Here is a 14,645-nt window from a genome sequence, read left to right as displayed (position 1 = left end):
ACTGCAAACATACATAATACAGTTCTAACAATGAAAAAAATCCTTTAAACATTGTTGTTCTAATTAACTTTATCACAATGCAACCTCCGAAAATCTGAGAGCAAGAGCACCCCATTTCCCCACCCGATCGATGACCTTGGCCAGCGCATTAGTTTCCTAGCAAATAAACACATGATCCCTCCCATTGATCCTTTTTCAATACTCATGCGCTACCAGCACTCCACCAGCTGCTCTTGCATCTCCTCATCATGATAACTCGCCGGTGTTGCAGAATATTGAGTTTGCCGGGAGGATGGGATTGACAATAAGCTTAAGTGAAGAGAAAAATGGAACCTAGAAAAGGTATACGAGGTTGGGATTAGAAGTAACGGAGAGAGGAGAGTCAGAGTGCCAGCATGGTTGCGGAAGTTAGTGAGGAGGTGCCACTTGGCGGAGCTGATGCCCGGGGTACTTCAAGATGAAAAGGGAGGAGAAGTGGTGGAGGTCGGGGTGCTCAAGAGGTGGAATTCGAGTTTGAGCGCCTACTTCAGAGAAGAGGGTGGTGGCAATAGTTGGAAAAAAAAATAGGTTAATGGAGGTCGGGGTGGAAATTTCAGATTTTGGGGAGTTGGATCCGAGTTGACGTGGTAATTTTTAACAATATTTTAAACATTTGATTGAATTTTTATATTAAACTTGGCGACGTCAGTAGCCATGGATGCCATGTCAGCAAGAATGGACGGTGATGATGACGGCAGTTAGGGCACTGACCAATATTTCTCATTCAAGATAAATAAAGAGACCAAAAAGACAAATTTCATAATAGAGGGACTAAAAGGGCCAAATGATCATAATAGAGAGACTATTTTGAGGATTTTACTTTTTTAAAACCATTTGCTATACCTACAAAATCTATGATTGTACTAAGCGTTATTGTTACAATAATGATGGAAATTACTGAAGGGATTCTTAAGTAAGGCTGAAAAATATGTAATTATCATAGACTCATTACATATACATATCATAGACTCATCAATGCTGACCTTGAACAACGGATTAATCCATATGACAAGCACACTTAATTATAATTGCATGGATAGAACAAACTCACACTATACAATCTACTTCTTGCTACATAAACTAGATCTTCAAGAATTTAGCGGCCGAACATTATTTATTTGACAAAGATAACTTGAGTAGTCAGTCACAACGTACAAAGTACCCAAACACAATGAAGCTGCAAATACAGTCTAACAAACAGTTTGGTGATCTTGGAAAGCTTCAAAAGAGGCCTTCAATTGTTGGAAATCACATAAGATTTATTGGCAGTAGATGCAGAAAAACGACGAATTTTTTCGACCTTGAAACTTTCCTCCCCTCCCATCTTCAACTTACTGAGCAGCTCATCATTAGCACTGATATACAATGATCTTAAGGAAAAATTCAAGTCCCTGCCAAACCAAACCGGAAGAGACTCCATTGCAAGATCCACCAAGTGTAAGTGCTCCAAAGAAGGCATTTTCTTAACCACCTCCAGTGCAGGGCACTTCACAATTTTCAGGCTCTTGAGAGATGAGAAATTGGAGACCTTCTCTATGTTGGTGCTGTCCTCAATTCTCAAATTCAACACTGAAGAGAAATTCTCCACTTCTCTCAATCTATCTGCACCTTGTATGACCAGCTCTGTTAAAGAAGTTACATGCTGTAAAAACCTAGGAAGGGATATCAACATGTTGCAGTTCTTGAGGTGCAGTGATTTTAGACAGGGGAATGACGTATCTGGTGCTTCCTCCCATTTCTCCCACTTGCTCATCTTCTCCATCACCAGCCTTTCTAATCTGGGGAAGCATTTTTTACCAAAAAAATCCTTTTTAATGGTGACAACCACCTTGGAACTTGTGATTCGGAGGTATTCCAGTGCTGGTAGGTCACCTAGTGATGATGGTAGTTGCTGACAGAATCTACAATGTTCAAGAACCAAATGCGCCAGATTCCTGAAGTCAGGTGAGGAGAGCCAACTGGGATATTCTTTGTCTGGGAATCCAGTAATTGTAAGCCTTTGGAGGCATGTAGATGGTTGGATCTCTTTTATGATGTTTATGTTCATCTGCTTGGGCTCATGATTCCATGACAGTTCCAGCAGTTGGAGAAATTTTTTCTTTAAGAGTATCTCATCTCCTCTAGTCTTGGCCATATTCAGGTTTCCTATATGGAGTTCCCTGAGCTCAGATAAAGTCTTCAACTCATCGAGTGAGGAAGAACCACTAACATCACTGACAAAGAAACCTAGCAAGGAGTTGAGATTTTTCATGTTTTTTATCCCTGATGGAAGCTGAGCTAATTTGGTATGAAGAACATCCAGGCTTCTCAGGTTGTACAATTGGGTTGTTCCAGTTGGGATGCTATCAAGTTTTTTACATGAATTGAGACATAAATAACGCAGGTTGTAAAGGTCTTTTATGGAGTTGGGGAGTTTTGCAACGTTGGTGCCAGAAAGATTCAGATATCTAAGATGCTTTAAAGCAGAAATAGAATCTGGTACCTCATCAATCTCCGTTTGCCGTAGATCCAACACACGTAGAAGCTGAATCTGGTCGATGAATTTATTGAGTAAATCACTAGTCATTGATGGGCTTTCAAAGACTGCAAGTGTCCTGAGCTGGTCATGCAATGTAGTTGATTCAGGAGGCTCTGTCTTTCCCCCAAATGAGAGATGCAGCCGTATTATGGTGGATGCGGTAGAGCATGTATGGTTGGCATAGAAGCCGTCAGCTTGTGCTAGCTGGAGAGCAAGTTCTCGCACAAGTTGATGCATGGTGCATCTCACTTCCTCTTCATAAGCTTCTACTTCTGGTTGCACAAGGTTCCTGGAAATCATCTCTGAGTAATACTCTTCTGCCAGGTCCTCCACAGTCTTGTTCTCTTCTTGTTTGATGAATCCCTCGGCGATCCAAAGCTGGGTAAGGTCCCTGCGTGTAATGACTCTGTTCTCAGGAAACAGAGCACAGAAAAGGAAGCATGGCTTGAGATGACACGGCAGAGCTTCATAAGCCCACATGAAATCCAACTCCTCCGAGTGCACCGAGAAATCATCTAAGCTTTCTGTGACTTCCCCCCAGTCTGATGGTGCATGAGCTCCAAGAACTCCGCCTATGAGTTTGAGAGCTAAAGGATGGCCACGGCATTTCGCCGTGGCCTTCATGGCAATTTCCATGGAATCATGGTTCTCTTCCACCTCCTGGAAAGCCAGCATCTTGCTCACCAGAACCCAGCTTTCTGCTTTGCTAAGCAAAGCCACCTGGTGGAGGTGCACAGCGCCCACACTCCTCGCTACTTGGTCGACTCTGGTGGTAATAAGGACTCGGCTTCCATCTCCACAGCTTTTCAATGGATCCTGCAAAAGATTACACCATAAATCCACAGTCCAAAGACCATCAAGAACAAGAAACAATCTTTTCCCTCTTATGACAGCCACAAGCATTTTCTCCATATCAGACCGAGCTCCATCGCCAAGAAAGCTCCCACCGGCTCCGTTTATGATTTCTTTCAACAGCTGGACATCAGAGACGTCTCCACACACAGACAACCACACCTTCACATGAAACTCAGCATGCACACGCTCCTCATCAAATATTCTCCGAGCCAACGTCGTCTTTCCAATCCCACCAATACCAGTGATAGCAAAAACCTGGTACTGATCACTTCCTTGCTTGGGTGTGCACAAGAGCTTAACCATCTCATCAGTATCTTTCTTCATTCTCTGTCCCACAACCTCCAGATGGTTAAAAGTTGAACGCCACGTCCCACTATGTTGTTTAGCAGCAACATCCATGCATTGTTGTTGCATTCCAAGCTTATGGCAGGTAGTAGCATCATGCAAAGCTTTGCGGAGCTTCTCGTTGATGACCTTGATCCTAACGGCCATATCACCACGGTGCAAAAGCTTGGTGATGGAACGGTTACCAGAGCGAAGTTGTTGCTGTTGTGAACGAGGATGTTGAGAAGAAGAAGAAGAAGAAGAAGACGGCCTCTTCTTCTTCTCAACCTCCATTGTACATTCATTGATGATGTCATCAGCATCGTACACAGTCTTGTGTACGTCACTCAGCCATTGCACCATGCTAGCGTCTCTGCCACCGGCGTTCGTTAGCCTTCTCTCGGCGTGGCAAAGGAAGGACTCGAGAGCCTCCAGGCGTTGCAGCAGGACACGGATCTCGCTGTGCTGGCACACCAGACCGCCCCATCCGCAGCCACTCTTGTCTTGTTTCTTGATGTGGTTCAGCTCGTTGATGAAGCCGGAGATGAAGGCGTACATAACCATCTTGCAATGCTTAAGCTGGTCTTTTGTATTTTTTGTTTTTCTTAACCGTGAGCGTAGCCAAGCTCATGCCTGTGGCCGCTTCTCATATAGACAAGCATCCTATGAATATTATATGTGGTTAGGTATTTAGTCAGGCTGTTTAAATATTTTCTTAAGGTGATAAAGCTATTTGCCTTTTTCATTTCAGTTTTTTTTTAATTAATAATATTTGTGCGTGTCTAGGTATCTGTCAGGCTGGTTAATTATTTATCCATTTTGGAGATAAAGCTGTTTGCTTTTCATTCCTTGTTTTTTTTATAATTTATATGTGTCCGGAAGATTTGGATCAATTTTAATTTTTTATAATTTATATTCTACATGTGAAATGACGCATACCATAGACTGAGAGTAATCTGCTTCTCTTTTGTTGCTGGACAGACCTTTGTCTCCAAATAGTTGACTTCGCCAACTCAACTCGTTATCTTTTCCCTCTTCTTCATTAATGGTTTTTTTCTAGTACTGTTTACTGTTATCCTCATTCCCTTGTGAAGATACCAGCTCCTCTTATTATTGTTTGTCAGTTCGGTTTTTTTTTCCTTCTGTACTTGGTACTCTTTGTTCCTCTCTTTTTTTCTAATAAATTTGTGGTTTATCCACTTTATTAAAAAAAAAATTAATTTTAATAACGACTGTTATTTCTAAGTTGAGAGGATTTCTTTTATTATAAGGCTGAGAAAGAGTTTATATATATATATATAACATTGGATAAGTTATTATTATTATTATTTTATATTTTTTTATTTTTTGATAAAATGCAATGAGCGCCACCCTACAAGAACATGTCAACAGACAGACAGATATAATGATACACCAGTTATAGTGACTTAACGACCTCCTACAGAATTATTAACTTGAGTAGATGTCACATGGGTCAATCAAAGTTCTATTATATGCACGCACAGATAATATTTCAAGAACCAAAGTTGATAAATCCTCCATCATGCAACTCTAGAGGGGAAAGAAAACGGCATTCTCCAATAGTGTTTATAATATATGTACAGTACTATAATAGTGCTATCAACCCAAAATTTAACTCTAAATTTGTCATTTATAATTTTTATAACATTCCATTGCATCAAATAGTGGTTGGAAAGTTATTATTTTATTCAAATGAAAATACGTAGAAGCAATACACAGATAGGGCTGTAAATGAGCCAAGCCGAGCCGAGTATCACCAGGCTCGAGCTCGGCTCGAGCTCGTTCGAGCAATTTTTTTTGTGCTCGAGCTCGACTCGCTAAAAATCTCAAGTAGCTCGAGCTCGGCTCGTTTAAGCTCGAATTAGGATAATATATGTATAATGTAAACAATTTAATATAGTTATTTAATTATATATTTTTGTAATTAATATATAAATAATTTAATATATATATATATATAAGCTCGTTTAGGCTCGTGAGCCTCACGAGCTGAGTATGTTTGGGCTCGAGCTCGGCTTGATAACATAAATGAGAAGCTCGAGTTCGGCTCGGCTCGTAAAAAATCGAATTGAATACGAGTATTGACCGAGCCGATCTTGAGTAGCTCACGAGTAAGCTTGGCTCATTTACACCCCTATACACAGAAGTACATAAGGAACTATCAAAATTGGCATACAAGAGAAGAGCTCCAAAATCTATCAGTGGTGGAGAGAAAAAGCTAAAATGATACGAGACAATTTTGAGAAAGATTATCCTATAAAAATTATAAAATTTAATTATTTAATTTATTTAATGATTTTAAAAATTATGAATATTAATAAAAAAATTTTCATTAATTATGTAATAATTTATAATCATATTTTTTATTAATATTAATTAAGTTTTTATTATTATTTTTTGACAATAGGCGACAAGCGGCTCACAGTTAATGGTTTGTCAAGGGTAAGTAAATATGGAGATACATCAATTACAGTGATTTATCAACTACACTTATAGCAATGAAAGTATGCCAAATACACTTTTAGAATATTTACATGAATCACACTGATTAATAGGTTTGCTGTACCATACAATTTTTCGAGTGGAAAGATGACTCTTTTTAGAGGGGAAACATCAAAATCCATTTATGAACAACAACTAGGTCTAAGAACAATAAAAGTTTCGAATCTATATTGTGCATGCCTTGTGAAGTAACTTTACCACTAAACTAATGAAGTGTTGTTGGATTTTTTGGATAATACATCATTTGAGTTTTTGAAAAAATTAGTTTTTGTAACAAATACAAACCAAGAGCAGTAAATACCTTCAAATTATTAGGAATAAGAGTTTAGAATATTATAATATTTTATTTATTCTATCCTATTGGGCAGCTCAACTAATCCAATTTAAATAACTATTGTTGCATGAGGAAAAAAAAAGAAGACAAATGGGCTGACAAAAGTGGTTGTAATGACCTGGCCTCATTTATCCTTTGGACGTTTCTTGGCAATTATATTCTCCATATTTAAGGATATTTATTTTAGTTGTTTCATGCTGTTCTAATTTAAAAGTAAATAAATGAATAAAATATTAAAAATCTCAGCTCAAATATTTTAATATATCTTTTTTATTTTCATATTGTACTTAATATTAAATATCAATAATTATTTTTACAATGACTTTTAAAATATTTTTTAATTATTTAATTAGAGTGAATATATTTTTTTAATAAAATGAATGAACCACACATTTATTAGAAAATCCAAATAAAAACAAACAAATAGATACAAAAAAACCAACACCGAAAGAGACAAGAAGAAAAACAGAAAATAGAGAGGGCATCACTGGGGGTGATTAACCCTTAAAGAAAAAATAATAACAGACATGATTGAAAAAAATTAAAGACCGAGACGAAAAAATTTACCAAAAGACGCCAAAGTCTTTGGGCTAAAGGAGGATATTAGAGTGAATATATGACTATTTTTATTAAAAAGTTGGTATTCTATTTCTTTCTAAATTTAAAATCCGAATAACTTATTTATATTTATTAAATAAATAGATAAATAACTATTTAAATTAGGTATTTTTAAAAAATTATTGCGTTTACATGTGACTTCTGGTAAAACAAAGACAAAAACAAATATAAGGACGGACTTCTATAAAAATATTAATTTAATAAAGATTACCGCACCTGCTTCAAAATTAGTAAGATATCTTTTAATTTATAAATTTTAATTAAAAATCCCACTTAGAAAACAGAAATAAATAAAAATATCCAAAATGTGCCTTCCAAGCAATTCCCTTGATCCTCCTTTTACTAATCTAAATAGTCCAAACCAAATGAGAAATAAACAAAAGGTTAATTAGGTTTATATAAGAATAATTTAGGACAGGTATAATTATCTTCTCTCTAAAGTAGTATAATACCTCAAAGCTTGACAAATTACGCAATTTGTGTATGTAATTACAAATTTTTGTAATGATTTACCTATGAAAAAGTCTTTAATGGAGGATTAAGTTTTTAATTTGATAGTGTCACGCCCTGAACCAGGTCTGGTCGGATCTGGTGAGCGGACAAACGGCAGCAGACCTACAGGACGTGAACCCCATAAGCCTGCAAGGCCTCAGAAACCTGATTCAGAGAAGATAAAAAAAATAAACCAATGAAGTTACAAAAATATTTTACAACTTAATACTATACAGTAATATAAAAGAATGAGTATTTTCAAAAACAATCTCGAGAAAGCGACAACCCTCATGTATCCATCCTAGCACTGGTTGTACATCACTAGACTTAATCACAATCACCTTAGAGTTCAATACCTGAAAAAATAGAAGAAGAGATGCTGAGTAACTCGGTTACTCAGTGAGTGGGGTGAAAATAGGTGTAAAACTTCCAAACACTTTCAAATACAAAAGAAGCTTATTCAAACCTTTCCAAAACATCGGTAATTAAAAACCATAAGTAGGTAAATATTAGGCAAGAAACCATGTACAAGTACTAATATGTAAACATAAGTTTGCAATTCACAACTTCGCAAACATTTCTCAATATTGCCATTAACCAAATACGAAATCCAGAATTACATATCTTGGAAAAATAGAAACTTCTAGGCATGATGTCAAACAAAATGTCTCCAAATTTACTATTAATAATAGATGGCCGTTTATTATTACTAAATGGACACGATATCATATGACCGTTTACCACTGAACCAACACGGTATGAAACTATAGTCTCGATTTTCCAAAAATTCTTGTCGGCAAGGTCAATATTTAACCCCTACTGACATGATTGAGTACAGTTCATTTGGAGACTAAAACATTCAAACAAAACTTGTAATCGTAATACAAAATATTCATAAATTTTTCTCAAATATATCAAATAAATAGAATTTCATAATTTCTAAATGGTATGATACCTAAAATGGTCTCTCTACTTTTCTCTCTCTTCCCTTTTGGTCCCTTTATTTAGAAATACGCCCCACTATTCCCTTTACTCTTGAAAATGACCCAATTTAGTCCCTCTACCCTTAATCTCTTCCTATCTAGTCCCTCTACTCTTCAAAAATACAGCCAATAATTGGCCATTTAAGAGTAGAAGGGACTAAGTAGAACCATTTTCAAGAGTAGAGGGACTACTTGGGAGCATTTCAAAGTAGAGGGACTAAAAGGAAAGAGAGAGAAAAGTAGAAGGACCAATTCGGTATTTATACCTTTCTAAATCCAACTTTAAGGGAATGAGTAGATAAACATCAATTAAGTATAGAATTTAGTAAATAAATTACTAAATCTTTAATACAAACCGATCACTCTTGAAAATCAAGAATAAAACCATTATATAACCGAATAGCGAAATAAGTAAAATTTACTAAATCAAACAAAGCAATAACCGAACAGGTGATTACGCGCTCCAACACACAAATTACATAATTTGTAATTTCAGTAATTCCAACTATTTCAAATACATATAACCTCAAGATTCCATTATCAAGCTTGGTTACATGCATGCATCTACCTCTCAATCATGCTTACCAACCTAAATAAACATAGAAGCCAAAGTATAATGCAAGATAAATACTTATCTTAGTATCTTCCTCATTCAAAATTTCCAATCACCACAATGTAATTGCAATAGCCCTCATTCACAAAATCACCAATACGTTCATCTATTTTCCTTCACAAATACTTCCCATGAACACGAGTTCTACAACTCTCTTACAACTCAAGTTTGCCATCATATGAAAAAATCTAGCTCAAACACCCAATATTTAGGCCTAATTCCCTTACCATTACCTCATCATCATTAACATTTTCAATGACCTATTCCTCTCCAACATGCACACCTCCATCACCTTCTTTTTAAATTTGTACAACCATAATAATTCCTCTAGCCACACCTTCACTTCATTAATGACATCATTTTCATCACCCAACTCACAATCATATGGTCATTGCTTACAATTAATTCGCAAAGCATTATGTCAAACACTTGACATGCATTATTCAAATATTTACACATGAGTTCCAACATAACCAATCATGAATGATTGACATACACCAATCCTCTAGCATTTCCTTCTACCCTAAATCAACTATTCTCTCCATCTAATAAATGAGATCCACATAATCATCTTGCCATATATAACAATAAATATAACTCCCAAAGATTTTAAGTTTTCAAAAACCAATTCGACAATAAGTATAGAGTGAATAAAGTGAACTTATGGCAAGTAAATTAATAAATAGCCAGAAATATACATAACAAAAACCTTGGATGTCAATTAAATCATCAATTACATTCATGCATTTCTTCTTCCAAAACTCCTTCCAATGAATAAATTTTTCAAGCAACCCCATACATTCCAAGGTTGTCAACATATACAAGGTGTCCAACCTCAAAGACCCAATAACAATACTTAACATTCACATCCACCCTAATTCCTCTAAACACACATTCCATCTCATGTACTCTAACATAACTCATGGATATGATCCTTTTACACACATTACTCTTCATGCATTGTTCCTCAACCCAAATCAACATTTCACCATATTTAGTACATAAGATCCATATTCTTTTCTTACATAATACACAATAAATCTAACTCCCAAGGTTTTCCATTTTTATAAACCAAACTAACATCAAGCATAGTATTTTCTATACAACAAAAAATGAATCTTGGAAAGTAGAATAATAATAAGCCAATATATATAAACAAAACCTTGAATATCAAATAAAAATCATGAAGTAAATTCATGGAGATCTCCCAATTAAACTTGGTATGATATTCTAACAAGACAAAACAAGAGTTCCAACATCATCATGCAAAATCATTTCAAAAGCAAACCAATTAATATATCATACAAGAGTTCAAAGAGGCCGACAAGGATTAGGTTAGCCCACTCACCTGAAATGATCTCTTTCTTCCCCTACTTCAAAGGATCTAGGAAGAAACCAAATGAGGAAAAACATGGAGACCAGATCTAGGGTTAAGATCAACAATTGCATAAAAAAAAAATTAGGAAAAACCTAAGATTCACTTACCTATAACCATCAACAGCCAAAGGTGGAGAAAGATCATAGGGCTAGAGTTTGTAACTCATGGATGTGAGATGGAGTTAGAGGAGACAAAAGGTTGAAGGTATAAACAAATTCTTAGACTACAACAGCAACATGCCGCTATAGTAACGGCAAAAAAAAAACTGGGTTATAACATATTGGCCAAGGACAACCTTAACTTTGTAGAGCACAAAAGCAGTTAAAGAGGAGGACCTAAGAGACTCACCATTCCTAAAATGTTGAGTTGATTTCATTACTAATGTCGAATGGTTTGTAGACACTAACTCATTTTCAGTTAGGAAGCATTTGGGATTTACTTATTATGTTATTTTGTCTCGTATTGTTTGGTATATTGTGTGTTTTTTTTTTAATGAATGTAGTTTATATTTAAAAAAAATCTTAATAATAAATAAGGCTCCATCCAAATTTAAGCAGTTAATTAATTTTAGTAAAAATATACATTGGTTTAAATTAAGTGTGAGATTATTAATTTAATATAAATAAATAAATAAAAAAATATAACATCAAAGTTCACATTATGTCAAATATGAGTGCCTTTGAAGTATAAAGAAAATATAAAATACACCACTAGAAGAAGACGTGGCATCTAAAGGTCATAAACATGAAGAAATGGGCACTAATTTAAATGGACGTTAGTATGTCAAAACAAAAATCAACAACTAATTTTTTATATATTAAAGATGCTAGTTGGGGTGGTGTTTTCTATTCGTCCGATTATCAAAAAAATTTTAACTGAATTATGTGCTCGATAAGGTAGAGGTTTATTATATATATATATATATATATATTATGAGGTGACTCATTGGCAAGTACTCAAGCATCTAACCTAATAAAGGAGGAAGATTCATCACTAATTTAAACAGTTTAAATGCTGTTTAAGGGACTAGAATGAATTAACGAGTATAATCCCATTGAAAGTATTCATTTTTGCCAAAGAATTTTTATCCAGCGGCACCAGCTACACTACGAAAGATGTTCTCCAAGAGATACTCATTGTTTGAGATAAAATGTAATCAATTCACAATGAGAATAAAAAAAATATTCATTCCTATGTTTGGTTTTGAATTTATAAAATGAGAATCAAAATCATAACTCATCTTATGGAATGGTCATTCCCACTTGAACCATTTGCCTAGAATGGGTAGGAAATAGGTATTCTTACTTTATTACTAAAAATAAATTAAAACTCAAAAGTTTATAGGATTTTCTTCTTTCAAGAAACTTTGGAATATTAATTATCTGCGCAACTCACATACTGATCATATATATTTTCTATTTTTGAAAAGGTGGATAAACCATTTCAATTAAAGTTGGGAAAAGCAATACAAAATAGGACAACAGCTAATACAAACAACAAAACCTCTCACACCATAAGAAGTGATACAAGGGCTGACAAAATACAGACCACCAGAGGATAAAAAGTCATCCTCAGAACCCCACAAACATGAGAACAGACTACCCCATGGCATGGTCGAGTGCCTCCTCGGCAGTAGGGTCTTCCCTTGCCAACTAACTCCTCGATCCAAGGAACTCGAGGCTGCGCCTGACGATAGCCATGGTATATTCGATTTTCACCATGGAGTTATGTGCAAGTGCATCGAACCACGAAAGAAGCATGTCATTAATACTCAGGACAATGAAGTGTGCAGAAAGAATTTTACCATTAAAAATTCTATTATGTTGCGCAAGCTAAATATTCCATACTAATGCCTTGATCACTAAATCCACCGAGACCTTAGAAGCCGGCCTCACAGAGCTTCTCCAATAATGCCAGATACTTCGCATCAAACTCGGAGGCTCAGGAAAAGGCAGCAACCTACAAAAGTAGCCCAACACCTCCAGAGCAAACGAGAAATGAAGGAGCAAATGATCAACCAACTCAATATCAACATAGCACATCACGACGTTGCAGTCGGTAGTTTGTTACAATGCCTTAGTTCTAGATTTTCTAATGAAAAGATATTATTCTTCCAGACTAGCCAATTAAAAATGTTGATCTTCTTGGGACAATTGTTTTTCCAAAAGAAATTTGATACATTACACCTTAAACCCCCATCGTTAAAGAAGTTGTAAAGAGATTTCACCGAGAACAAACCGTTTTCATTTAGTGTCCATCTTTTTTTGTCCTTCTCATCATGTCTACGTGTCCTCGACCAATCCCGGGTTTGAGCAACATCTGCATCCTCACATAAAGGTTGCTCCTCTAACAGGTGACCCAACACATTGAAGGTTGCGTCTTGCTGTCCGCAACCGCTAAAAATATCTGGCCAAATAAACATTGGAGCCCTACAGTTGAGCCAACGATCTTTCCAGAAGAGGGTTTCAGCTCCCGAATAGATTTCACTCGTAATGCAACATCTTAAAACTGGAAGAACGCTCAAAACTCCCCTCCAGAAGAATGATACCCTCCCTCTTTAACAAGGGAACATATTCCAATTCGCACTTCCATAGTTAAATTGAATCAGCTCAGTCCCTCCCCACTTTGGATCATTCATAAACTTCCACCACCACTTCCCCAAAAGTGTCTGATTAAAATTGTGCAAATCAAGGATCCCCCAACCATCTTTATCACAAGCTTGGCAGATGGTCTTCCAACTTACTAGTATATACCCCAGCTTTTTAATGTTAGGCCCCGATCAAAAGAAGTCCCTTCTAATACGATCAATCGCTTTAATGACCCAATAAGTTAATATGAAGATGGGCATCCAATAGGTGGGAAGTGCTGATAACATAGAGTTCACCAACGTAAGTCGACCACCAATTGACAGATGCCTAATCTTCCAAGAGGATAGTCTTTGTCTCACTTTTGCGATAATCCCCTCCCAATCTTGCTTACATGACCTTCTACTAGAGATTGGGAGGCCCAAGTACGTTACTGGGAGAAGCCCAGTCGCACAGCTCAATGTTGTTACAGCCGCAACTTCCGGCAAGTCGCCCGTTCCAACCAAGTACAAATAAGTCTTGGAAAAATTAGTATGAAGACCAGACATTCCTTCGAAAAGATATAAGATCAGTTTTACTATTCTGAGATCCTCCAAATCTTCCGTAGTCAATACCATAAGATCATCTGCGTAGTGAAGATTGCATCTACTTTTAAAAGGACTTAACAGCACACTCACTAAAATCTTGGGTTCAAGTGCATGATTGAACATCGCACTAAGAACATCCGTTACCAAGATAAATAACAAAGGAGATAGCGGATCCCCTTGTCTCAATCCTCTATGGTAACGAATATAACCATTTGGCGATCCGTTAATCAGCACATTAGCCTTAGTGGATAAAAGAATTTTTTTCAATCCATGACAACCACCAAGCCCCAAAACCCTAGCTTTTAGTAGATCCAATAAGAATTCCCAGTCCACTAAGTCAAAAAGCCTTTGCAAATCAGCTTTCAAAATGTATCCAGGCAGCCTTCTCTTATGCATTCTAAAAATATGTTTCTCCGTGATTGCAACATTATCCAGAATACAATGATCCTTCAAGAAAGCCGATTGAGCATGGTCCACAAGATCGTCCATAACTTTGCCCAATCACGTCGCCAAAAGCTTGGAAATGATTTTAAGAGACTAGTTGATTAGGCTGATTGGTCTGTAATCCCCCGGGAGTTCAGGTAACTCAGCCTTGGGAATAAGAGCAATGTTCACCCAATTAATATTTTCCAAGTTGGCTTTGCCAAAGTAAAAATCGATCATATTCTATCTAGCAAGTTGAAATTTTTATTTAAAATATAATTATAATTTTAGTAATTATATATTAAAATTGTTTATGAAAATATAATTATTTAATATAATCATCAATTAAATCTTTAATAAAAATATAATTATA

General features: G+C 36.0%; 1 protein-coding gene across 1 annotated transcript; it reads right to left on the bottom strand.

The window, feature by feature from the left end:
* Window positions 1-1,273: 1,273 nt before the first annotated feature.
* On the bottom strand, window positions 1,274-4,300 carry LOC120265227 (putative disease resistance protein RGA3). Its single transcript, XM_039273108.1, has 2 exons — window positions 4,025-4,300; window positions 1,274-3,958 (listed from the first exon to the last, which is right to left on the bottom strand). Exons 1-2 carry the CDS (start codon window positions 4,298-4,300, stop codon window positions 1,274-1,276), a joined length of 2,961 nt encoding a protein of 986 aa, XP_039129042.1.
* Between the last annotated feature and the right edge of the window lie 10,345 nt (window positions 4,301-14,645).

The sequence above is a fragment of the Dioscorea cayenensis genome, chromosome 7 (assembly GCF_009730915.1).
Source record: "Dioscorea cayenensis subsp. rotundata cultivar TDr96_F1 chromosome 7, TDr96_F1_v2_PseudoChromosome.rev07_lg8_w22 25.fasta, whole genome shotgun sequence".
NCBI lineage: Eukaryota > Viridiplantae > Streptophyta > Magnoliopsida > Dioscoreales > Dioscoreaceae > Dioscorea > Dioscorea cayenensis.
The sequence above is the reverse complement of the archived record's forward strand: the minus strand, read 5'-3'. Positions and strand labels throughout refer to the sequence as shown.